General features: G+C 48.3%; 1 protein-coding gene and 1 long non-coding RNA gene across 2 annotated transcripts; one reads left to right on the forward strand and one right to left on the reverse strand.

Moving 5' to 3' along the window:
• The first annotated feature begins 5,411 nt into the window (after positions 1-5,411).
• Positions 5,412-9,320, forward strand: LOC133355606 (uncharacterized). Its single transcript, XR_009756706.1, has 3 exons — positions 5,412-6,373; positions 8,201-8,350; positions 9,121-9,320. It is a non-coding gene; the product is annotated as an uncharacterized LOC133355606 (long non-coding RNA).
• Positions 9,321-12,301: 2,981 nt separating this feature from the next.
• LOC133355409 (F-box/LRR-repeat protein 14-like) lies at positions 12,302-25,335 on the reverse strand. Its single transcript, XM_061572689.1, has 2 exons — positions 24,047-25,335; positions 12,302-16,716 (listed from the first exon to the last, which is right to left on the reverse strand). Exons 1-2 carry the CDS (start codon positions 24,266-24,268, stop codon positions 15,742-15,744), a joined length of 1,197 nt encoding a protein of 398 aa, XP_061428673.1. The 5' UTR covers positions 24,269-25,335; the 3' UTR covers positions 12,302-15,741.
• Positions 25,336-27,342: the final 2,007 nt, after the last annotated feature.

Below are 27,342 nucleotides of genomic sequence, written 5' to 3' on the forward strand. Positions count from 1 at the left end.
TTCCGTTCTTTAGCTCCCAGAGTAGAAGTCAAAGCAAAAAACTGCCGCTCCGTAAATTCGAGCAGAGTGGCTTGGTGGAAAATGTGACCTGCCGGGTGAGACATGGTGATGGTAATGATTGTGATTACGTTTGACAACTGTTCTTTACCCAATCTGGCAATATTTAAATGAGACAGGTTTATTGCACGCCTGCGTGTTCCGCAGGAATGTATATACTTTTTTTTCTTCTTCATGCGCTCACACCTTGGGGCTGTTCGGCATCATTTTTGGCAGACACTCCAAAGCCCCCACGGTCCACTTCCCACCAGGTCCGAGTCTCACGGTTCAAATGGGGGCCTCTAATCCCCCCCCCCCTCCCGACCCTGCCCTCCCCTACCAATGATTGAGGTCAGCATCGCAAGCAAACAGCCGCTGTGCGATCCTATTAAGCGATCCTAATGACACCACGGGCACGTGCAGGAGCTCCCTTGTTAATCCGCTGCCGGATGGAGGGCCGCCGCATCACAACGGCAGCTGCCGTGATGTCATCTTCCACGTGGAGGTGCACTTCTCGCTGCGAAACTTACTCATTGAAATGTATTCGCCGACACCTCGAATTGCAAAGTAAATGAAACAGATGCAAGTTGAGAATATTAAAAACCACACAGACCCGCTCGATCCAGTGTTGCATGAGTGCTGTACAGGTCACGGGGCTTATTTGACCATTTGCGAAGGCAAGGAGCATATACATGGATAGTTGTACGGTACAACAGTGCCTTGTTTGTGCCCTGCCCTCCGGTGACCACGTAGCCCCGCAGGCGCGCGATGGTGACCCATCCCAAGCATTGTCCAGGCCGAAACCCGCTTGGCTCCAGGGATCCGACGAGATCGGGCGATTTGTTGCTTAGGGGTGGCAGCACTTGGAGCACCTTGAAAGTGGTCACCGTAAGTCCACGTCGATGTAGAAGTCCATCGAAGAGGTTTCCGAGACTCCGATCCTCTCGTGCACGCCGCGGCCCACCGGCCAACGTTCCCCAATCCCAATCAGTTCCCCAATCCCAATCATCTCTCCGTCGATTCAAGGTTTGCTGCAGTCGCATTGCCAAGTCTCCCGCGATGCAGTCGGAACCATTTCATACGAAGATATATCCCGCATGGCGCGACACAAAGACAAAGAGCCCGACCCCATGTTATAACCTTCACAGACTGTTAGGGGCAAGTGCTGTTCGTCGCGAGTTGCACCGATGAAGGCCGGCACTGCAGCACCCGAGGGGGGTGGATGGCCAAGCAGTCACAAAGATCCCCCGTATAGCCTGAACAGACTGTTGGGGCAAGTGCTGTTAGCGAGCACCTATGAAGGCCGGAACCGTACACGACGGGGTGGGTGGCCAGCACCACGCCCGACCGCCTTTGTCTTCCCAGTGGCGTTGTTTACGCACCGCACCAAGTACTAATTTGAGGCTGAGTCAACCTAGGGGAGGCCCAGGACCCGTTCAGATAATCATCACTGGTGTTGGCCGTGAGCGGGAATCGAACCCGAGTCGCCGGGGTTCGTAGCGCAGCACGCTAACCGCTCCACCACCGCTCCCCGTTGACGAGCGCACACACACACACAAAGATCCCCCGTATAGCCTTAACAGACTGTAGGGGCAAGTGCTGTTAGCGAGCACCTATGAAGGCCGGAACGGTACACGAAGGGGTTGGGTGGCCAGCACCACGCCCGACCGCCTTTGTCTCCCCAGTGGCGATGTTTACACACCGCACCAGGTACTCATTTAAGGCTGAGTCGACCTAGGGGAGGCCCAGGACCGGTTCAGATAATCGTCACTGGTGTTGGCCGTGAGCGGGAATCGAACCCGGGTCGCCAGGTTCATAGCGCAGCGCGCTAACCGCTACACTACCGCTCCCCACACACACACACACACACGTGCACACACACACACGTGTACACACACACACGTGCACACACAAGATCTCCACCTTCATTTGGATCAACACTGACCGCGCTGTGTGCTGCTAATTCCCGGTATCATTTTGGAGGATGTGGAGCATCCAGTGCCGGATTATAATCCAAGTAGCAAAAGCTACACGTGTAGTATATGTACTACATATACTACATATGTAGTAGTATGTAGTAGTAGCTACTACACATGTAGTAGTAGCTACTACACATGTAGTAGCTACTACTACATACTACTACACGTGTAGCTACACATGTAGTAGCTACGGGCCCCGCACTTTCAAGGGCCCCGTGCTCAATGCGTTCAATCTATCAATTCCAGTTCAGTGATTCTGCAATTGCTCTATTACTATAGTACTATACTGCCTTCAATTTTTATGAACGACTGGGTGTTTAAGGTTAGCCATTTGTCGTATTATCTCGCTGTTGGTGAAGTATGGTCACCGTGGTGAAGTATGGTCAGACACCTCGTGGGGAGGCCTGTCGTCCAGCAATGGATGGACAAAGGGTTGTTAATTGCAGTGTAACATTTTTTTTCTTTGTTATTCCTGGGTAGTAAGTGTTATTTCCTATTTTCTTATGCCTCAAAATTACAGACGATGGCTATTATTCCCCACAAACTTTGCTTTTGTGACCAGGACAGTGATATTTTGAATTTAAACTATTTTCTATAACATTCCAGATAGATTCAGTGCTGAGTCAACTTGGAGTAACTTCTATAACATTCCATAACTTTCCAGTAATATAAATAGGAGTATAAATACAGGGGCCTTAAGCCCAACAGTTCAGTTTAGTTCCAGCTGCCTAAGTGGATACATATCTGCATTTTTCTGAGATGGCATCAAGAGGCTGCAAGTGTCCGGCAAACGCAATTTGCTATGTCTGATGCCAATTTACCGAGACAAAAGCGAAAAAGTACTCTGTGGAAGCATCTGCTAAGATGTGTGAGGCCTACAAGACACCAAGGCGCACTAGCACAGGCGGGACTGGCCACAGCGGACCGATTTCTCTGTGGGGGGGAACAACGTCAAGTGGGAGTCACTGGTGGACCCCCGGAAGGTGCTGATGCCACCACTGCACATCACATTGGGCCTCATGAAACAATTTGTCAGAGCTGTAGATAAGGAGTTGGCAGCCTTCAAGTACCTTCAAGATTGCTTCCCTACGCTGTCTGAGGCAAAGGTCAAAGCCGGTGTCATTCGTCGAACCACAGATAATGAAGATCCTGGAGTGCAATGAATTCCCCAAGAAGCTCACTAGTAAGGAGAAATCAGCTTGGAGCAGCTTTGTCGCAGTGGTTCGTGGCTTCCTGGGCAGTCACAAGGCCGAAAACTACGTGGAGCTGGTTGAGACTCTGGTGAAGACCTATGGCACAATGGGCTGTAGGATGTCCCTCAAAGTCCATATCCTTGATGCTCATCTTGATAAATTCAACGAGAACATGGGAGCGTACTCGGAGGAGCAAGGCGAGCGCTTCCACCAGGATATACTGGACTTTGAACGCCGCTGCCAGGGACAGTATAACGAGAACATGATGGGAGACTACATTTGGGGGCTGATTCATGAAAGTGATTTACAGTATAATCGTAAAATCTCTAAAAACGACTCACTTCTAAATATTTTGTAGTAATTTTTGTATTACTTTAGTAAATATATGTTAATTTTGATTGATATGTTTTTTTCTGACTTTATGTGAACGAAAAGACACAAATTCGCCCGTTTTCTCATTGAAAATAGGTACACTTCAAAATATCACTGTCCTGGTAGCAAAAGCAAAGTTTGTGGGGAATAATAGCCATTTTCTATACTTTTTAGGCATAAGCAATTACGAAATAACACTTACTACCCAGGAACAAAAATAGTGTTACATAGTGCAATTATTGTTGTCGTTATGACTACTAATTATGCACTGTACAAAACAGGACTGAAATTAGGCGCTGTGCGTGCACGAGCAGAACAGCGACACCGCGTCAGCCTTCAGGCACGTGCGCTGCACGGCTGTTGTTCGGCACGGTGTCCGACGTTTCGCCACACGTGCCGGGAGCGTCGTCAGGAGACTGAATGTTTTCCCTTCATTGCATGCCGGCCGAGTCGCGCTTGAAAAAAAAGAGGGCTTCCTTTAGCTCAGCGGGCTTCGCTGGGGAAGTACACTGCTGGTTCTAAAGACACATCGCTGTGGTATTCACAGCGCCAGATTAAAGCAGCGGCTCTTTCTTTACTTGGAGCGATTATGATTCTTCATCTTGTTGCTGTTGTACAAACGCAAAGTTCCTCTGGGAGGGATGTATTGGAGAGCGTACTGGACTTGCAATCCAGAGGCCGCCGACGAATCAACTCCATCTCCCTGCGCCGGCAGATGAAACGATCTCGCGCAGGCGACTTAAAAACCCTGTCCACCCAAGAGGGAGAATGTGCCCTGCAGAGCGAACGTGACCAGCAGGCCCATTGTGGTGGGGTCAAGCGTGGGTACCCCCACCAATTTCCGAGACGTCCGATCAGCGTGGAAGAGTAGGCCAAATACCACTCGAGCGGGGATTCTCTGAAGCCCCCTCGAGTTGAGGCCCCTTCCACTAGTGGAGGCCCTTCTGCCAGCAATGGCGTGAGCGAGCAATTGCAGGGCTGCGCCTCTGTCTCACTCTCCGCGTGGACAACGTAAACCTCTGGAGGTAGCAACTCCCCCCGACCCTTCATCCCATCGTCATCATCGTCGCCGTTGTCATTCCAACCTCCTCAGTGCCACCTTCCCGACGACAAATACACGGATAAATGGCACCACGAAGGGTTACACACAAAAAAACCCAACTCCCATTTATTTATTTATTTACAACAAATATTTCTCTTTCAGGACTTCTTACCCTAGAGGCAATGCAGGCTGTTTGTTCTATGAGAGACACGGGGAGCTGAGAGCACACGCTGACAAAACTCACCCAACAGGTTTCAATGCCTTTAAAAAAAATCTTATTCTTCCAAGTTCTGACAAAGGCCTCCAACGCCTGTGTTGTGCATTGCTCGTTTATATATTTATATACCCCCCCTCACAACACCCCCACCACACCACCCCCACTGCATTAAACATCTGCAGCGCTTTTGTCCGAAGCGGTTGCGTTTCGCCGTCAAACGCGTGCAGAGAGGGTGGCCGTCGAGAGGATCACGGGGGGATTGCTCTTCGGTGGCGTGGTGGTGGTGGTGACCGCCCTGGACTTTGAGTCTAAGAGGGCGTGCGGGTTCGACTCTATCTCCCGGCGAGGCATCTGAGGAACAGTGGGGCGCCGTTCTTGAATCCCATCGACAGCGTGCGACCGACCCAGCAGTGGTCAGCGGCGTGGCCACCGCAGCGAGAGTCCAGCGGCAGAGGCCGCGTGCGCCGACTCCCACTTGTCTGGCCTATACTCTTACAGAGGAGGTCAAATGCCCCCCCCCCCCCAATCTTTCTCGGGCTCCTGCTAGTGCAGGGACCCTTCCGCTGGCAGTGGCATGGGCAAGACGGTTTCACGGCTGCACCTTTCGCCGCGTTTGAAGGTGTGCACGTTGCCGCGCGACGTTGCAGACGCGGACACATTTGGGCCACTCTGTGCGAGCTTTCAAAATCCGACGTCCCGGGCTTGGCACTTTTTATCCACTTTTGTTTGACTCAGCAGACGGTGCAATTCTGCAATTGGCGCAGTCGTTTATTAAATAAGCGCGCGGCTGGCTCCATTGCACCCTCCCGGCCACAATGTTGCCCCGTGTTTCATTATTTTCTTCACCGCGCGATGTGAAGTAAATACATATTGTCCAGGGCATTCGCAACTTCACCACGCCGGTCGGTGCGGGTTTGTGAAGGGGGCGGGGAGGACATGGATCTGTTCTGACTTCAATTGCCACTGATGCGAACCCGGCGCCTCCGATTAGCACGGTTGGTTACGTACTGGTGCGAAAGAAGTTCAACATACATTTGTACAACATACAGTACGTACATGGCCGGGAGTCGAACTGCACCAGACCAGGCCCATCGTCCAATGTATGCTTACCGATGTTATGGGTTCCCCGTTTTTTTTCTATCCACCATTCACATTTGAACTCACAAATTCATTTAGAATGGCATTCATTCGTTTTGAACGACCAACCCCATTCTCATGCACAGAGGCAGACAGACGTCAGGCTTTCCCCCGTTACAAATGTTATGATTATTATTATAATCTCAGACACATCCACAGGGTTGTTATATGGCAGATCCGCCGAGCAAATCTGGCTGCCACCTCTGAGGTCCGAGAACCAGCAGGCCACACCGTGAGACGAAGACCCTCGCGATAACGAGAGGTGAACGACCTGTGACTGAGTGGCGCATTGTTACTCAACCGACAACAACTAAGACAGGACTTCTCACGCCGGGGGAAGCACAGATGAACATCTCGACAAGAGGAGCGACTGGCCCTGGGAAGACAAGGAATGGTGGTAACCCCACTTGCAAATATTCATCATACTATGGGGACCTCATTTGCCAGTAAAAATATGATAATTGGTTCTTTACCCTTCTATCTGGCAACAAAAAGGTGTCAGTTTTGTTGCCAGATAGAAGGGTAAAGAACCAATTATAATATTCATCATGTTCTTCATCTGGGTGCTTTTCAAAATGTATCTTGGTGGTGGTGGTGAACACAGTGGTGTATGTGTAACAGTGGTGGTGGTGAACACAGCGGTATGTTCACCCATCACATGAATCGGTCTCTCAATGGGTTATTTCCGACTTTTTTATTGTAGAGACCGATCGGCCTTCTTTACATCGCAGGATCACGAATAGAGGACGAACCACTTTAGGGAGACCTTCATTAAGCAGTGGATTGAGCATCGCTAATGATGATGACATTTCGTTCATTGCTATGGCCAAGGAATATTAGGTCTGTGTCCATCCGAGAACACTCAAGATGCTTTCACAAAATCCATGAACCCCTACACCAATCGTTACGAAACCTACCGCATGGCTTACCACATACCACTGGGCAGAGCCGTCTCGTTTTGGCTCAAGATAGCAACAACACGCGTTCAAATAAATAATTTACATATATTGTTGAAAATTGTACGGCAACAAACAAAAACAATCAGCAGCTCCATTGGCAGATTTGCCTTGCAGGCCCGCTGTCTATCCACCGACCCAAGGCTCCACCTGCACTGTCGCGTCCGCTCTGCCCTCCCCTCTACCCTCACTCAGCACCGGGCCAACACCTCTCCATGTGCCATCCTCTCCCCCCGCAGTACGCAATGCCTGCCGCATGACACCGCACCGCCGTGCCTACCGAGCCCGTCCGTCAACTCACGGTGCCGCCGCAGATCCTCGACCGCGGCGGCACCGGCGGTAGCGCTGCGATTGCCGCAGAGGTTCGCGGTTCAGATCCAGCGGGCCGCCCCGGTTAGCACCGCGGTGTGTGTGCATGTGTGCCGTCTGCTTCGCTCGCAGCGGACGTTAGAGATCGCCCGCGACTTCGATCGCAAGACTGGGCCCACACCGCGTGCGCCGGCGTCAGGGTTCCAACGTTTTGTCAAATTCTAAAACGACACCGCAAGCCACTCGATTGGGATCGTACCGCACCAGCCGTCGACCCCCTACTTCCCCAGGTCACTCTCGCAAAACGAGAGACTAGGCTGGCTGGTCTCGCGTGTTCTCATCTGCTGAGACAATATATACTCTGTTAGACAATACACACTCAGACAATGCATACTTGGTTAGACAACACAGACTTGGTTAGACAATATACACTCTGTTAGACAATACACAGACAATACAGACTTGGTTAGACAATACAGACTTGGTTAGACAATACAGACTCTGTTAGATAATACACACTCTGTTAGACAATACAGACTCTGTTAGACAATACACACTGTTAGACAATACAGACTTGGTTAGACAATACAGACTTGGTTAGACAATACACACTCTGTTAGACAATACAGACTTGGTTAGACAATACACACTCTGTTAGACAATTTACACTTGGTTAGACAATACAGACTTGGTTAGACAATACAGACTTTAAACTTATCCCCTGCCTTCCTCATCACGAACCGCACCCCAAACATTGTGTCCTGTAAATCGCGGTCTCTTTGGACGCAATGATAGCTACTAGTTAAACGCTTTACTGGAAGAGTAGGCCAAAATTACCTCTGCGGTGGCCTCTCCAGAACCCCCTCCGACTGCTAGTACAGTGCAACACTTTACGAATACCACATTTGCCGCCGTGATGCTGTAATATCTCAGCACCACTGCGTGCTTTGTGGCTGCAGGGGCCACGCCGTGCCTGAACTGGTGAAGAGGAACAGCTGTTGGGGAAAACGCGGCTACGAACAACGCCACCGCCACCCCACAAATGCAGCAACTGAGAAAGTCCGCAATAAGCGCAGCGTTCCATTTCTGCGATGGCGCACAGACACCAGGTAAGCCGCAAGCGGAGCTGAACATAAGAGAAGTTTGCTTTGGGGTTAGAACTCGCGAATATATAAATGTGTCGTCAAACCCGCCACCACCCGCCACAGCCAATTAAGTAAGGTTTGTCACGTAAACAGAACGTGCCAATTCGTTACTCGTACAGCACGCAGGTTGTGTGTTGGGGAGTAAACCCACAACATTTAGAATTCGAGTACGACGTTTCGCCAGTAATTACAACGAGCATCTGCAGGCGACAGGCAGATTTGGAGCTGGACAGTTGTAAAGTTAGCGAGCAGCACCCACCACCAGTGCCGATTTCTTTCGCGCAATTCCAAGGACGAACATATTCGTTCGTCGGAGAATTTTTTGTTTATTTAATCGCTACGATGACAGTGAACGTAAACGACTGTGAACGAAAATCATCAAGCGTGCCGGTGACTCCGGCTGGGCCCGAACAACGACCCGCGACACGACGAGATGGGCGTCATCAGTCTCAAACGAAGACGCAGACTCAGATAATGTTGTGAAGTTCTTAAGATACTGCGGCGGATAAAGGAAGACCAATGAGTGAAAATTGGCTACGTGTAAAAATATATAGATGTAAAATGTATTGAGATCACCGATTGGCAGACCTAATAATGTTGGGAGAGATTGCACAATCTCCACACCAACGTTGAGTCAGGGTGGGCTACATTGTGGATTATTAGACGAAGAGAATGACCGTGTGATGAAATCTGCAGACTAAGATTTGACTAAGATTCCACTTGTCCTCTGCTAGACTCGGGCGGCAGGCTCAAGCGAAACGCTGACCAAGCCAACCCCGGGGAGTGCACACGAAGGTCAGCAGGCAAAGGGATATAATCGCTGTTTTGATAACGTTCTAGCGAGATATAAACTCTCAGCGCACTCGATGTGAAGGCAGGCCCAAACTTTGGACTTGAGGGCGACGTGCCCCAGAGTGGTCTACGGCTTTGCCGATCCACCACAGTCTGTGGGCCACAGAAACACATTTAGGTACCACGATAGGGGGGGGGGGGTGGCAACTATTTTGTGAAATTGGCTCCGTACGTGAAAAACAACCGTGGTTTATGGTGATCACACTCTGCTCAACTAAGGTAATTGAAAACAACAAAAATCTGTTGTATTGGAAATGTAAATATGTTGGTGTAACTCAAGTACTGCATGCCAGGCAGAATCATGTGAAATGTGTTTGGTCTGAGCCGAGCTCTTGGCTTGCGAACCAGAACATTGCCTGCCTGCCCACCCCACCCCGATTCACATGTTTCGGTGACAAGCAGCAAAAGGACATCTGTGCATAGAGAACAGTCATAAAGCACCAAAAGTGGAGAGCAGAGGAAACGTATTTGTAAAGAACCTTTTATCACTTGTGGGAGGTGTCTGTAACCACACCCGGCACGGCTCTGCCGGCGGTGGCTAAATAAAGCTTTCTGGGAGCGCTTCCCGGCCTGGTGGTGGATAAGTGGGGAATCTTTTACATCTTCCCTCCTAACTGAGCTCCAACCCGGGGTACATCATCCTGCTATATACATGGTGGGGGGGGGGGGGGGTGTTAACCAGGCAGTGCAAAGAATTGGGATTCACTCCGAGTGGCTATTTATTTGAAGGCAGAAAATGTTGGTGGGTAATTACCAAATCGTGCTATCTACTGTGAAGTGGATGTTAAAAGCCCTTTGATATAATTAGTGAAAGCGGTCCTACGTGGGCTGGTATCGTTGAAGGCAAACTTAAGAGTTTTGACATTCATTTGTACTCCCCCCCCCACCCTGCCCCAGATCTTTTGGTGCCGGCTTAGTGACGACTTTGTCCAGCAGAGGATTGACCATGGCTGATAATGTCCCAGAACCAATTCTTCTAAAAAGCCAATGAAAACCTCCATGAGGTCTCACTTTGAAATGATCCAACCACGCACACACGCACACACAATCTAAGATACAACGGAGAACGCGTCAATCCAAAGCGTCTCATTCAAGTCGTGCAGCTCCTGCTCAGCCTGGAGTGCCACGAGTGACTTCAAGGGTCAACATTCTTCCACCCATTTTTCACTCGCAAAAAAAATACATCAAAAAGGAAACTGCACCCAAGGTCTTCTCCTCCAAACGTTGGTTGCCGTCGCCAATGCGACCGATCCATATTTGTTTCTAGTTTGGTTCACGTCAATATCCTTGAGCCGCTGCTACCCGACAGAATCGTCTTATATCTTGGCTAAGGGCTATCATCTTGCTGGGTGGTGCATGGTTAACAGCAATAAACTACTACGTGGCCTAACACACACCAAAACAAATATTGATCAAAGTATATTTCAAGCACTATTTTACCTTAACTCGCAACACACATTTTGTAGCCACACGCACGTGAACCGCAATATTGTTGCTTTGTTGACTGTATATATATATGAACCGTGTGTGTTGTTTTTAATTAAGTGAAACAAAGGTGGGGGATTGCTGGCGTGTGCCGCTGTACCCTTCCCGATGCTGCTGTGCTGGTCGCTTTTAACTCCATGGGCGCTGTTAACTGTAATGAAACACTCTCCTCTCTCCTCTTCTGCCTCGCGAAGAAAATTCCACCCACCAACCAATCCTCCCTTGTTAAAAAAAATAAAAAAAACTTTCCCATCGCACGCCACTTCTTCTGTGGCACCACCCAAAGCTTGCTTACCACGCACCACCCCGAATTTAACTTGTAGCAGCGGTGGCAATTCCGTAAGCCTCAAGACTGTTGTTGACTTGCGTCGCCACACCGGGCAGACAGAAAAGAAAAGTCGAGCGTTCGCCAAAGCCGGGATTGTGACTGGCAGCGGCGCATTAAGGGATGGGCTCAGCGGAAGCCCCTTTTCGCCAATTCCCAAGTCTTCCTCAAGTTCTATGAACAATCGCAGGCATTGTTCACACACAATCATCCAGGTGGAATTCCTCAATCATACGTTGAAACACAGCAAACGCCCCGCGTAGAATAGCAACATTGTGCCACAACACGAGTGTTTCGCAACGAAAGATGTGCAGGTTTCAACTCAACCACCCCAACATCATCGGTTGCCTTCTCTATGGACCTTGACAATGGCCTCCAGCACAACGGCATCACACGTTTGATTAGGAGCCATCGGAGTCCTAAATGCTGTTTGAGACAGCGCGTTAACACACAGCACGTTGGTATCGTGAAGAGTCATTTCCAAAAGGGATTGGACGAGTGCATCACATCTTTATTTAGAACTGAAGTATGACCAGCGCAGAGCATGGCACCGTCCTACAACACTGGTCTTGAAAACAAACGGTGTCAAATAAAACCAAAGTATGGGAAATCGAAGCACACGTTTATTGTTGCACATTGTTACTGCAGACGCGTGCACTCAACACCGGTCCGCTCTCCCTCCTCCCAGCCTTGTTTCACATCACTCAGCTGTAGATAGAACATGTGAATGAGGATGCAATTCAAGTGAAAAGTGGACAGCCCTGGCCGACTTCTCGCATATTTGTAGAGCCACAAATCACTCAAAATTGTATTATTGCTGCACAGTTTTAAAAAAAGATAATCTATCAGCACACTGAACACCAATAATTACGAATCCTATGTTGATAATATGCAACATTTGTTCAAGGGAAATGTACCCATGGGTTAACTTCATTCGCCTTTAATTAGCAAAATTGAAAAGGCCCGATTTGCAATCTCTGTATAGGGCTAGCCTCCACTGGGTGCATACAACTTAAGGGGTGTACATACAGGGATAATTCATTTGGTCAGGGAAGCAACAGACAGCTCTGCTCTTGACAAGATTGCATATTGACCACCATCTGCTTGAAAGCAGGAAAAGTGAAAGCAGATAGCTTAACAATCTCTCCCTTCTTTGGATGCTCCCGCTCTTCGTTGGAGGAAACTATTTTTCTGCCACTGCACGTGGCGGAAACGAGATGGCCGTCAGTGAGCCCCCCCCCCCCCCCAGATGCGCCAAACTCCTCTTGCACGATCCCAAAAAACAGTTTACGGCCGAAAGCTTTCGTAAAAAAATGAATCCACAACTTGGAAAAATGTTACTGTAAACAACTAGGGAATTGTTTCATTCAGTTTTCATTACATGGAATGCCAACTCTTAAACCCATACCCAGAGCCAACGTTGTGTTTAAAGAGCGCAGCACTGCACATACTAAAAAACACAGCGGCACGATCCTCTTTCTTTCAGATTATATTTTTAATAATTGTTTTAATCTCTCAGCATAAATACAGCGGGTGTGCTTTTCAAATACAGTACACGTTTCATCACACGTCTACATAGTAGAGCTGAAATTGTACAGTTCATAAAAACAAATGTTTTTTAGCCAGTTCATCCCTCCCCCAGTTCATTCTTAAAAAATGTTTCCTGGAAAGATTCCATTAATCTTTATATCATTGTGTGCCTCCCCAAAAAAATCTTCCTTTTTTTAACACAATTTTGTATCGATTTCTGCAGTTACATTGTTAAGCTTGTACATCTTTACGATTAGAGTGCAGACTACTAAAGTGATGACAACTGTACTGTACTACGCTGTATTCAATCACTTGGGGCAGGTTTCTTTTTCCCCCCAAAGCAATTTTATTTATTAAAATATATAAGCTATGTTAGTTTCAAAATCAACAGGTACAACTGTTCCAGTTAAGCAATATGTAGGTAGCAAGGGTTGGAGTTGTGTACAGTACCTTTTTTTTTAGTTTAAAAAGTAATTCATTTTCCATTTTAAAAACTAAGTATTTGTCTGTGCACTGCATTCACTCCCCGGGCCATCTTAGCCAAGCTCCAAGTGAGGTAGATGAACATTCAAATGTTCAGTTTGTCTGCAGTCTCTACAATGAGTATTATTTTCCACACAAGGAATGTCCCAGCATGCCTTCAGCCAGTTCCACGTCCTCAACGAGAACAAAGTCCGCTTGTTTCGAAACAGCGGGTTTTTCACAAAACTGATAACTTCTCAAATGAATCTTGAACAAGAGTGATTTATAATTGTCCTGGGTTACATATTACAACCCACGCACTTAAAACATAGTTCTAGGACTGCAAACTTCTTAAACATTCTTTTTAAAAAATATAGTTAGTTTTGACAATTTACAGTCCGTGATGGTTCCTCACTTTGCAATGTCCTCATCCAAAATTAAGGATTAAAAAGAAATAACGCAAGTCAAGCGATGCCCCCCACCCCCCCCATCGTGTCATTAAAAGTCACCGTCAAATGTTGATTCACCGTCAGCATTAGTCATCGCCAGTGTTGATTCGCACACTTCCGCTGAAGCTGACGTCAAATTAAAAAGCCAGCCACTGGCTTCCAAGTGGGTCCAGCCAATATTATTGCTATAGAACACACTTAAGACAGTTGGGCGCAGATTCAGATAAAAATGTAAACATTTAAACAAACTGTTCTCTTTTTTTAACATTCCTGGCCTTTTAAGTGAAATGAAACAGACTCGTACAAATCCAAAACGCAACAAGCATGCTATGGGAGCACCCCAGAACCTTAAAAGCACGTCTCACCCATCTGTAACGTCAAAAATTTCAAAATTCACAAAGGTGTTTTTTTTTAAACAGATATCTTAAGTCTCTCATGCAAAAGACCTCTGACATTGTTTCCCCCCCCCCCCCCCCAAGAATGGCAGTAAAGAGAACAGTAAGAAAAACTCAAAATTACTCATTTCCAAATGCATTTCCCCAGCTCTGGCATGTGCTCCAAACAAAAGCAGTTTATGCCAGTTGCTGGGAGTGACATTTTACATTAAGTGCAGCTATGCACCGAATGAGTGCATATCTTAGTATGATACCATGAGGCCACAGCGGAGCAAGTCGACCCAATATTTAAACGAGCTATGGGAAAACGGCACAACTTTGTTTCTAAACCTCAGTTTCAGGAGATTGCATTTCAGGCTATAGCATGAAAAAACACAATTTTTTTTAATCCCTATGTTCAGTGTGACCCGTCATGTCTCTTAAGATTTTTTTTGCAAATCCCAATTCTAAAACTGCAGCAAAATCTTTCGTAAAGAAAAAAAATTGGTCCAAAAAATGTGTGACACACATCTAGAAAAGAATATGCAACTATGTATCCATATGATGTGCCGTTTGTCTTAAATTGTATCAACAAAAACTCACGGATCCGTTACATTATAGCCCACAATGCCCTTGGTAGAACCACACCAGTCTCACAAAATAACACCATCGCCTGAAACCAGTTTTAAAAATCCTTGTTCCCATAGCTCCAAGTCAAGGCTTTTAAGGAAGGTGATAAAGTTGTAAAAATCTAGGGCCAAATATGAATGCAGTGTTTAACCGCCCAACAACAACGTAGGTCTGCTGTATGTCAGGTGCAAGAAATAATTTAAACAGGGGGTTTCACTGCAAAAGTCAATTTCCCAAGCACCACTTGTTAAAGAGTTGGCCCCACCCGAGTGGGAGCAGTGGTTTGAGATTCAGATCTTGCAAGCAACCATTTTTCCAGCTCTCCATGACAACCCCCATCCATCACTAGTATTGTAATATGAAAAGAAAAGCAGAATTATCTTGATTGGCAGACATCTGAGCCATGGGCAGGTCTAAGTTTTTCATCTCGTTAGTTAAATGAAACGCTGCAATGCGAAAGTGGTTTCACATATTAAATTAAAATAAAAGCAGCAGTTGGTGCTTTGTTGTTAAGAGTAAAATAATCCAAGCCACAACGAGCACAAGCTCCTGCCTGCTAACTCCAACAGAATGTTTCATCTTGTGGCTATGCCCATGTCAACAGATATAACTCTGATGCTCACTCACAGGACACTAAAATTGGTATTCTTCCCCCCCACTTTTTCGCTTTCTCATCAACTGACCTGAAAAATCCAAAAGCAATGCCATGCTCAACAGCAAAAAAGAAAATTAAAGAAAGGGGTTAAAACTACAATTGTGCCATCAAAATACTGTTTGCAGTGTTTACATGTTACATTTCATTGTATTGTATATAACATACAAGTCAGTTATACAAAAAAACTTTAATAAAAATAGCTGCATTCAAAGCGTATGTTCAAACAAATATGCTTGAAAAAGGACCTCCTTTTCAATCCTGTCGTATGCCCAACCATCTTAAGTCATTTCAGTCATTTCATTTTAAAGCCAGACATTCAACTGTATCTTCACTCCTCACTTTCAGTACCAGCGCTTTCCACTGTTCATCACATGCTCAGGGTCATGACAGCGGTTCTCATTTTAGAAAGACTTTATTCAGTTCCGATGTCTTAAAAACTCCACATCGCAGCCACCATCATTAGCGATCACCACATCGCCATCGCGACCACCACCACCCTTAGTCATCACGTCCACAAATAGTCCTCGCCACCGTCTCTTTAAAAACGCATTGCCGACCGAACGTGTTGACGGAAGGGGGCACTCGGCCGTGTCTCATCTCACTCGGTCACTCTCCGTCATCTGCCAGAGTCCCAGGTTGAGCACCTTGAGGCAGGGCAGCTGCGTGATCCTCTCCAGCCCTCGCTTGGTGATGCGGGTGCATCCGTATAGGTCGATGCCCGTGAGCTGCGTCAGGTGGTCCGCGATGAGCTCCAGGCCCTTGTCGGTGATGCGCGTGCACTGCCCGATGTTGAGCGTGCGCAGGCTGCTCATTTGCCGCACCATCCTGTCCAGCCCGTCGTCGCTGATGTGGCAAGAGCAAAGCGACAGAGACTTGAGGTGGTACAGGCCCTGCGCCACGTTCGCCAGACTCTGGTCGGCCACCTTGTCGCAAAACGACAAGTCGAGACCGCCGAGCCGCAGCGTGCCCGTCGACAGATGCATGATGCCCGCATCGCTGATATTGTCGCACGAGCGCAGGTTCAGCGTCCGGAGGCTCGCCATGTGCGACAGGTGCACCATGCCCGCATCGGAGATGCCGCCGCAGAAGCTCAGGTTCAATGTCTTGAGGTTGGTCAGGCCACGCGCCACACACTTGAGCGCCGCGTCGCTCAGCTTCTGGCAGTCCTGTAGCGTCAGGTGCTCCAGGCCGGTGCAGCCCTCGGCCTCCGTCAGGCCGGCCAGGTGCGCGATGCCCGCGTCCGACACGTGGCGGCAACTGCGCAGGTTGAGGCTCTTGAGGCCGCGCAACCCCCACGCGACCAGGAAGAGGCCACCGTTGGTGACGTTGCTGCAGCCCGCCAAGTCCAGCACCTGCAAGCCTTTGAGGTGCTGCGCGATGCGCTCCAAGCTGCTGTCGGTGACCTGCTTGCAAAGGCTGAGGTTGAGCACACTGAGCGACGGGGTGTCGTGCATGAAGGCGTGGCCGAGCCCAGCGTCCGTCAGGTTGTAGCAGCCGCTCAGGTTGAGGCTCTCAAGCCGCGGGAGGCCCTGCACCACGTAGCTCAGGCTGCGGCGAAGGCTCAGCACCTGCAGTGCACAGCAAACAAAACAAAGGTTCAGTCTCAGGTGGAAGGAAATGGACATTTAAAAAGATGCGTTGCACAGTTCATAACCAATGATTAAATTACCTAGAATGTGCCCAAATATAGTCAGATCCTGGAAAACAAGCAGGTTTGAGCCTGGCTAGTGCTTGCATGGGTGACCATGCATTAAAACAAGTTGGTATAACACTGTTATAGGCTGTAGAGTCGCAATTTTATTCACAAAAAAAACGTCACGTTAACACCATTTCATTTTTCTTACATGCAGTTTCTCTCATTTACAAATCTTAACTGGATTCGCACATGAAAAATAAAATGCATGCATTGTGAGCATTATCAGTCGGAATCGGTGTATCATTAATTACAGACCAAGTAAACACAGGCAGAGCTTCAGTCACTGCCGAATTTTAAAGATTGGAATTAAATAGATGGTGTTATAGTAGATCTCCCACTGGCTTACCAGTCAGCAAGTCTTTGTATTGTAGGGAATTTAAAATGTAAACCTTAACAAAAGGAACCCGGAGGGCATGTTGAAGGTCATCAATGCATCTTTAACATCCACTTGATGGCAGATGTAATACTCGAGTAATATTACTCAAGGATAAAAAGAGTGCTAACGATCAATACAATCCTTTATTCAATACACGAGTTTGTAAAATACAGATGTGCTGTGTCACGGACGTTCATGTGCCAGGAAGTATATTTTGTATGCAGACACGTCGCATTGTTGTTTGTTATTACTAATCACATCGACATCTGCTCTGTCAAGAGCTCCATGGAATGAGGAAACGCCGTCCTTCTAGAATCCTCGAGCAGCAAAACCTCGCATTGGAGAATGGACCACGGAAGGCGGCACCAACCACCACACTACTTCTGGAGTCGCTCAAAGTGGGCCTCTTACCCAACACTGGAATGCACCCCCCTTCATTCCCACATGGCAATCGTCCAATATACAATACATTATATATTATTTATACTTAAAAGTCTCCAAGCTGGGGGTAGGCCATTTATGCCCAAGAGCAATCTGTGTGACACTACTGCATAGGTTTTGGCAGTCGTGATGAGATGGCTTTTGACAATGAAGCTCTCCGCACGTGTAGCGAAATGCCGGGCAGCATGCTTTCACAAACACCCGGTGCAACCCGAACAGACAAAACTACAACAATGTACTTTGTGCAGTCGGTGATGACCGGGTTGAAACCATCAACTCACTGTACTCAAGAATGTGGCTTAATCACGGGTCGCTGCCTAGCCGAACCCATGTGCTGCTCCAGTACAACCATTAGCTCCCATAGCCACCCGGCCACTTCCTGTAGGTGATTAACCAATTTGTAAGAGCACAAAATGGCCAACTTTCCAATTTTTACATAAATGTTTCACCCTTACATCATGCATTTCCCTCTGTCTCTCGATGGAGACAATGTCCCATCAGCATCCCACCTCGTTACAAGTATTTTTTTTATTTGATCTAAAATAGTAATTTATGCCTTTTATATTAGGTGAAAACGTTTATTTTTTTATGAAACCTGGATGAAAATAAAAGATTGAATTGTAAGTGGTGCAAAATAAAATACTCACGTTTGTGGGTTAGCACGACCTTCTAAAAAAATGTACAGCAGGCTAATATTTCTGAAGGTGGTCAGGAACCTTTCAGCAAGATTATAAGCGCAATTGTCCAAAACATTAAACTATTGTACATTTTCATGTTGCAAGGCCGTGCTCATGATGAACATGGAGTTGAAAATGGTTTCGTGCAAGATAACCATTGTTGCATGGCGAAAGTTACCAGATCAAAGCTGTAACAACAGCGGGAACATCACAAATTATGAATGTTCAGTATGCGTAATGGTCAAATTGGGCTACATTTAGATGCCAACGCTGGAACAAAATCTTACAAATGAATAAAACATGTAAAAAGGTCTACTTCACAGAAGGAAAAACAGAAATCACCATACGGTGCAGTAAGTACAGTAGCAAAAAGACAATGATACAGAATAAAATTATAAATACCATGTTGGGATTCGAACCTTCGACCTCGCCATCTGGAGATGAACGCAATGACCGCCTGGCACCACCATGCATTCCCATGTGAAAGTAAACTCTGGCTCCCCTCCACCCACTCCGAACATTTACTTTGTGAAGGGAAAACTGGGGAGCTCGACAACGCACTGGACCCATCTCTTGAGGAGGGCAGTCTGGGGCCACCTACACCATTCGTGCCCTGAACCTAGGACCTCTGCACCATTCCCTGGGAACCATTCCTTTGTGGAATGTAACCTGAGTGCTCTCTCTGACCTTTCCCTTGTACGGGAAGCCCGGAAACCCCCAGTAACCTTTCTTGTGTGAAGGGAAACGCGAGGGCTTCCATGTCCTCCTCCAGTGTTTACGTGTGCATGCAGGAGTGCAGTCGCATTGTATGTACACGTTACATAGAAACAAAGGCAGATGAATACTTGATGGTGCACGTGGGAGTTCATGTACTATGTACATATACACAATATGGATTCGAATATAGTACACGTGCAAGTATACAGTATGTGCATGTCAGTTTATGTCCCGTATATACATCGTGAACCTATATTAGTGAACAGTAAATGGATACACGAAAGTAAATTCGTATGCAATGTATTATGGTCAAATCTAAATATTAAATTGAATACAACAAATTCAATCCGAAACTCATCGAGTGCAATCAATTACTTAGTGTGAGAGTATGTGTGTGGAGAATACGTTAGTGTACTTAAGTGGATGCAGCATGGACGTATACAACATGTATGAGTGTATACAGTATGTGTTTGTTCATGTGGAGGCTGTCGTCCTACAGCAACAGACGGAGGGCAGAGGAGCTACACTTCAGAACGAGTGAAGAGCCGTGCGGCTAAAACAGACATTTGGCACAGTAGGGGGCACAGGTGGTGGCATCGGCCACTCATCCGTCAGTCAACCCATGGCACCTGGGTTTGTCCCGTGACCTCCTGCCAGTGGGCGTTTGACACTTCATGGCCGTAAAGTGCACATAGCCTGGCACAAATGCCGTGGTGACGTCACCGCCACTTGGTGGCGAATGGCTGTTGCTGTTGTGTATGGTATATCATTGTTAACATATTTGGCAAAGGGGGCCTTGGCTCGGTGGCAGTTTGAGCAGGTCACCAGGTGTTAAGCTTGCAGGTGCAAATCCTTGTTGGGGGTAGATGCCACATGAGATTCATTCGGGGTCAATAAAACCAAGTACCACTTTATGGAGAACTCGGCAAGAACTCGTCCCTGTCATACGAATGAGGAATTTTCACCGCTGGCAAATAGTGTAAAATGGGAGAAAGGGGTCACACTTCAATGCTCATTTGTACAGAAAAATCACGAACTTTCACATTTATATGCAGTATGCGTGTCGTACATGCGAGTTTTATATTCCATGCGAGGATATACATGAATGTGCGTATGCGTACATATACATGTTAAGATGTAGTGAATAAAATGTGTACAGAAGACGAGGGGAGTTGTGACTTCAAATGCAGCAAATTTACACTTAAACAGGCACGATGCAGCCACCTCTGGCTGAAGGTCTCCCCATAATCAACAGCAATCCCTCAGTCTTGCTATTCTATAAATCTAACTTGCCCCCCCCCCCCCCGCACAGGAGCCCAATCTTGCCACTCCTCCGTAGCCAATGCTGGACATGTTCCCTCTCCTTGGGCCGTCATTCCGTCACCCGGTCTAATCCAGTCTAGCAACCATGCACCCTACCCACGACCAATTATTGCGGGTGCAAATTTGACGTCTCAAATTTGCATGTACAGTATTATTTCATTCAAGTCTTTGTCATCTTACCCCGGCGTATTTCCCAGCAGAGCTGCAACTAGTGAATATAAAAGTAGTCTATCAATTGGTTTAATAAGACAATTGAATATAGTTTACATAAAAAATGCAACAATTACCCCACAAGGCTGAGACTATCTGCAGAACAACCCATGTAAGAATAGCCCCATACTAAAACACAGACTGTAGTTCAATTACTGACAATAAACCAATTCGAACGTTACTAATCATTAAATCAGAATAACTTTTAACGATACACTAACATTCCACGATTACAATGAATACACATTGAAAACAGCCCCTTTGTTAAATCTACGGCTGGATGATGGCCTCCCCATTCTGTCATCATACTTCACACCACTGGTGTGGCTTTGTGAAGTCTGGATCCGGTTAGACGTCAATGGCAGCTGATTGTGCCGTGGCCAAGAATTGAACTCGGTTCGCTGGGTTCAAAGCACAGTGCATTAAACACTGCGTCACGGCGCCACACTAAATATAACACGACAAATGGAGAATGTCCCTTAGAAAAAACTATAAGACTAACACTTAAAGTATAATCGTCCTATACCAGTAAATACCCATAGCAAAGTCTAATTTGGGCAAGGATTGAGGACAGTCACCGCATCAACATGCGAGGCTGGATGTCTGGGCCTCGCCATATTATCATGGCTGCCGATTAATAGAGTCCTAAAATGAGATGTACATAGAATAATATTCTACTGCCTCTCCCATTGTACGTGTCAGAAACCACGTTTCCGATCTCAATTCCAAACCGGGCATATGCAATGATTGCAAACCTTCATCGCGTTCAGGCACACTACAAAGTAAAAGACCGAAACATCCCCAAATAGTAACCCTAACCAAGCAACATGGCACTATACAGTACCGAAATGCGTAGTGGATGGATTAAAGGAGACCCATTTACTGAATGTTTACACAATTAAATTGCGTCGTGATGTTTTTCTCACGCGTGGAGACAAAACCGACTAATAACTAGAAGCCCATTAGTCTCTTAGTACACCTACCGGAAACTGTTCACCAAGACCAGAGAACTAAATCAATGTACAACGGAGGCAAGGCAATTGGGATTTAGAAAAAAAAAGGTTTTCTACAAATGACAATAAAGATCCTAGAAAAATACGGAAATCAAACACCATTATTCCAGGCTATGAGAATGCGAAAATAAACTGTGGAAATTATGCATTTGTCCAAGATCCCGCGAATCAAGGCGTTACATTTAAAGGCAATAATACAACTAGTTACTGTATAAACGCAGAGCACCTATGCGCCGATTGAAAAACGTAACAGAATACGAAAATCAGAAGGGGTCAAACGTCTCATCAAGGCTCAGAGCAAGCAAAATTTTATAAAAGATATTCTCCAAAGATAGTGCTGGAGAAAATAAATGCATCAATATTAGGGACGCATTAAATTGCACCGACCACGAGTCTTTATAAAACTACAAGAACGGAAACTCTTGAAAACGATGCCACCTTTAACATCAAAAGCTACAAAAAAAAAGAGTTGGGCTAAAAGATAAAATGAACAAAACCGAAAGTCTGGTACCGTATAATAATCTAGAACCGTATAATAAGTTTGTTGAGCAAGAAGGACATTTGTTGGGACCTCGACAGAACCCGATGTAGTTACTCTGTACCACTTAATTGTCGAGGGCGGACGGCGATAGAGGTTTGAGTACTTTCGGGAAAACTCAATAATGGGGGGGAAAAAGCACAGCATATGCAAGGTGCCTGCATGGATGAAGTTGCATTAATGCCCAGCATCTCTGCGCAATGCACACAGTGTAAGAAACTAGTTAAGACGCCACACGCTTCGCAAAATCTCGCGTATAGAATGAAAATTCTAAACGAGTCGTATTGAGAGTATACAGACGTGTTTGTAGAAGTCCGGTTGGCCAAGTATGCAGCACAGGAACATGCGTGCATATGCAAGTGTATACGTAGAGTTAGTGTGCAGGACAAGCGAATGGTGTGTAGCAAGCGTGTGCTCGCGACTCAAGTATGTGACACGTGTCAATGTGTAGACATGGACGAGGTTGTGTTTAGTTCACAGTACGCGTGTACAGTGTAAAGTACATCGTTGCATGCATAGTTCAGAGCAAGTGCCGGTACAGTTGAGTACAGTAGTGTACAGTGCGCGAGTGTAAACTCGTACAGTACGCCTGTATGTACTGTACATGCACACATTACCATAGTAGACGATGCCATACAGCACTCACAGATGTACTCGCACACCCTCACAAGACACTAAACCACACAACACACCACACCATAGGCGACCACAAAAAGAACACACCACGTGTACAAATGACCGCACACACCATCGCCACACAGTAACCACACTCGCCACACCACAGACACAGAACACACACAGGCAACTACTAACAGTCACACACACATCACCAAACTACCCACATTGTACACGCCCGCGGGCAGCAGGTACACAAGCGAGCGGTGCTGCTCCACACAGAAGGGGCCCATCTCTCCCACCCCTCTTACCATCGCCTGTGTGTGCGTACACACGTGTGTGTGTGTACACACGTGAGTGTGTGTGTGTGTACACGCGCTACAGCGTTATAGAGAGATAGAGAACGACGGGAAGAGGGGGGGGAGAAGACGGCCACAGCGGCGATCAACCATTGGGGTGGTGTTGGGGGTGGTGTGTGTGGGTGGTGCGTGTGGGTGGTGCGTGTGGGTGGTGCGTGTGGGTGGTGCGTGTGGGTGGTGCGTGTGGGTGGTGCGTGTGGGTGGTGCGTGTGGGTGGTGCGTGTGGGTGGTGCGTGTGGGTGGTGCGTGTGGGTGGTGCGTGTGGGTGGTGCGTGTGGGTGGTGCGTGTGGGTGGTGCGTGTGGGTGGTGCGTGTGGGTGGTGCGTGTGGGTGGTGCGTGTGGGTGGTTGGGGGTGGTGTGTGTGGGCGGTGTGTGCGTGTGGGTGGTGCGTGTGGGTGGTGCGTGTGGGTGGTGCGTGTGGGTGGTGCGTGTGGGTGGTGCGTGTGGGTGGTGCGTGTGGGTGGTGCGTGTGGGTGGTGCGGGTGGGTGGTGCGTGTGTGTGTGTGGGTGGTGTGTGTGTGTGTGTGGGTGGTGGTGTGTGGGTGGTGGTGTGTGTGGGTGGTGGTGTGTGTGGGTGGTGGTGTGTGCGTGTGGGTGGTGCGTGTGGGTGGTGCGTGTGGGTGGTGCGTGTGGGTGGTGCGTGTGGGTGGTGCGTGTGGGTGGTGCGTGTGGGTGGTGCGTGTGGGTGGTGCGTGTGGGTGGTGCTGTGTGTGGGTGGTGGTGTGTGTGGGCGGTGTGTGCGGGCGGTGTGTGCGGGCGGTGTGTGCGTGTGTGTGGTGCGTGTGGGTGGGGCGTGTGGGTGGTGCGTGTGGGTGGTGCGTGTGGGTGGTGCGTGTGGGTGGTGCGTGTGGGTGGTGCGTGTGGGTGGCGCGTGTGGGTGGCGCGTGTGGGTGGTGGTGTGTGTGGGTGGGTGTGTGGGTGGTGTCCGAGACCTGCACTCGTGCGATGCCGCGTGTCTGCAGCGAGGGGAAGAGTGACGGGTTGGCGCGCCGCAGGTGCAGCTTCGCCTCCACGCCGCGCCACACGGAGCGGTGGTAGGCGGCGTCGCGCCAGGCCGAGCAGGTCTGGGCGGCGCGGCCCTTGTCCCGCACGTCCAGGTAGCTGAAGATGAGCGCCAGGATCTCGGGGAAGAGGCACGACACGTGCGTCTCCATGGCCGGGTGCGGAGCGCCTCCTCCTCGTCGTCGTGTCGCACGCACACCCCCCTCCACGCCACTCGGTCTCTCCTCTCAGCACCCCCCCTCCTCCTCCTCAAAACTACTACTGTTACCCCGACTGTTACCTCCACTGTTACCCCTCCTCCACACTACTACTGTTACCACGACTGTTACCCCGACTGTTACAGGGTCACTGGTGAAGACCGCTGCGGGTGGTCGTGTTACTGATGATGCTGCTGGCGGCGGCGTTTGTGGCTTTTGGTGTTGGTGACGATTCTCTTGGTTAGTTGTGGTGGTGGTTGTGGTGGTGGTTGTTGGTTGTGATCGATAGTGTTGGGGGATGTGCTACGATCAGTGACTATTATTGGTATTCGTGTCGATGTTGGCGTATTGATGTGTTGCTGCTACGAGTGGTGGTGGTGTCCGTGGCTACTGCTGCTGGCTGGTGGTGGTAGCGCTATGGCTGCGGTCGCTGCTCGTGTTACAGTTGCGAGTCGCGTAGCTTCTCCTGCACACGTTGTAGTGGCGGTGTTGCTGGTGGTGTTGTTGCTGATTGGTGGCGTTGTGCGGCTCCTACTCTTGACGGCCGTCTGCTGCCGAACGCAACCACAACAAGACTTGGATCCCAGTCACGAGCCGCGCGTCGTCTTCACCGTCTTAGGGTGCCCTCCCTCTCCTCTCGCTCTCTCCTTCTGTCTCTCTCTTTCTTTCTTAATTGCCTTGTCGCGATAAGTACCGCACCGGTCGCGAATCTTACTTTAACCCCCCACCCCCGTTCCACGTTCTTGTGTTAAATCAATTAAATTATTCTCTTCTTGATGGCTTGCGAGGAGGAGGGGGTCGGTCGATCGCGAGGCGAAACATTTTCTTCCAATTTTTTTTAACGCCGATTTGAATAAAAAAAACCCGCTCCGCAACGCGAACATCAACGAGAAAACAACTTAAGCAAAAAACAATAAAGAGTGTGAAACATTTATAAAATAAAAGTTTGTTTAAACGCCGCCTCAGAAGCCGCTGCGCACCGCCCCGCGCGGCCAGACACCGCGGAGTCTCGCGCAGGCGGAAACGAAACCCCTCCCCCCCCCGCAGCCCCGCCCCTCCTTCACTCTGACCACGCCCCCCCCCCCCACGGGCCCCGCCTTTTATCCTCCGCTACCCCGCCCCTCACTCCCCCCCAACATCTCCCAGCTTGGTCACAGCCCCCCCCGCCAACCCTCTCGAGTGAAACCCCCCCTCCCCCGCAGCCACATTCTCGCCGCCCCATTGGCTAACGCGCGCACCACGTGGGTTTCCTCTTCCCACTCGTGCGGGGGGTTTTTTGGCGGGGACGGGAAATCGCGGGTGCACGCGGATGGATGACGTCGCTTCCGGTGGTGAGGGGTGGGGGTGTGTGGGGGGGGTAAACTTCAGCCGCTGCCCAGTCACAACCCCCCCTCCCCCAAGCAGCCCCGCCCCTATCCCCCCCCTTGCCCTCGCCCGCCCCTCCCCCACACGGCGGTGGTCGCGAGCGCGGTCTGCGGGGGCGCGCGCGCGCTGTGATGACGTCCGCCCCGCCCGGCGTGGGCGCGAGGGAAGAGGCGGAGTGGAGTGGCGGCGCACGTGGCGGGTGGAGGCGCGAGCCGCGCGCGGTCGCACGGACGCCCTGGAATGGATTTTCACGAAGTGTTTTTAAGAGCAAACAATTTGTGCTCTTTATCTTAATTGGAAGCTTTCGTGGTTCTTTCGGTAACATCACGTAGAAATAACAAATTGTGATCTATTATTTATTTTATTTTTTCTTTACCGAAGAGTAATTTGTGTGCTTTTTAGGGTTTTTTTGCAACGCGTAGGCTCTCGCGACCAAATATTGTTCACTAAAATAAAAGTGGGGTTAGATCGCGTAAGTATAAATGTGTCGTAACCCTCCACCCAAGTAAGGTTTGTCACGCAAACAGAAGGTGCCAATTCGTTAAGAGTACAGCACACCGGTGTGTTGATGAGTAAATCCACTTTGTAAACGTGGATTGGCTCTCCAACACACCGGTGTGCTGTCCTAGTACACTACACTATACACTACACTATATAAACTAGTGCTGTACTCGTACACTACACTGTACACTACGCGCTAGTGCTGTACTAGTACACTACACTATACACTACTCTACACTATACACTAGTGCTGTACTAGTACACTACACTATACACTACTCTACACTATACACTACACACTAGTGCTGTACTAGTACACTACACTATACACTACTCTACACTAGTGCTGTACTAGTACACTACACTACTATACACTACACTACACACTAGTGCTGTACTAGTACACTACACTACTATACACTACACTATAAACTACTCTACACTATACACTACGCACTAGTGCTGTACTAGTACACTACACTATACACTACACACTAGTGCTGTACTAGTACACTACACTACTATACACTACACTATAAACTACTCTACACTATACACTACGCACTAGTGCTGTACTAGTACACTACACTATACACTATTATACACTACACACTAGTGCTGTACTAGTACACTAAACTATACACTACTATACACTGCACTATACACTACACGACACACTAGTGTTGTACTAGTAACGAATTGCCACGTTCTGTTTACGTGACAAACCGTACTAGTTGGCTGTGCCGGGTGGTGGCGGGTTTGACGACACATTAATGTGTCTGCGATCTAACCCCCAATAAACCCTTACACATTCTACTCGTTGCTAATTGTCGTCGTGAAGACAGCGAAGCGGCAGCCTGCGTGCACGATCTGCTTCGTCTTCGTTAGGCACGCGTTTATATCATTATCATCATAATCCTATCGTAAGTCACAGGACTGCCGTCTTTTGCTATTCCCAGTTTACATTTGTACCGATATAAAACCTCTTTTCTCGGACTTGTGGATTGTGGTTGAATGGAATTTGCGTACGAGCTGCATTGAAGCCGCAGTGCACAACACGTCCAGTATTTGTGTGTGACGCCAGGACGCATGTTGACGTGGGACGTCACGTAAACTTCACAAACCTTGTAAAACTCGGCGTTATTAATGCCATTGTTTGAGGC

Source organism: Lethenteron reissneri, chromosome 51, assembly GCF_015708825.2.
Source record: "Lethenteron reissneri isolate LAM-NWPU_2019-01 chromosome 51, ASM1570882v1, whole genome shotgun sequence".
Taxonomy (NCBI): domain Eukaryota; kingdom Metazoa; phylum Chordata; class Hyperoartia; order Petromyzontiformes; family Petromyzontidae; genus Lethenteron; species Lethenteron reissneri.

Excerpts from the sequence above, each read along its gene's own strand:
- LOC133355409 (XM_061572689.1), bottom strand. The coding sequence starts at position 24,268 with ATGGAGACGCACGTGTCGTGCCTCTTCCCCGAGATCCTGGCGCTCATC. Across the intron at positions 16,717-24,046 it reads GCGGCATCGCACGAGTGCAG|GTGCTGAGCCTTCGCCGCAG; the intron begins GTCTCGGACACC and ends TGTGCACTGCAG.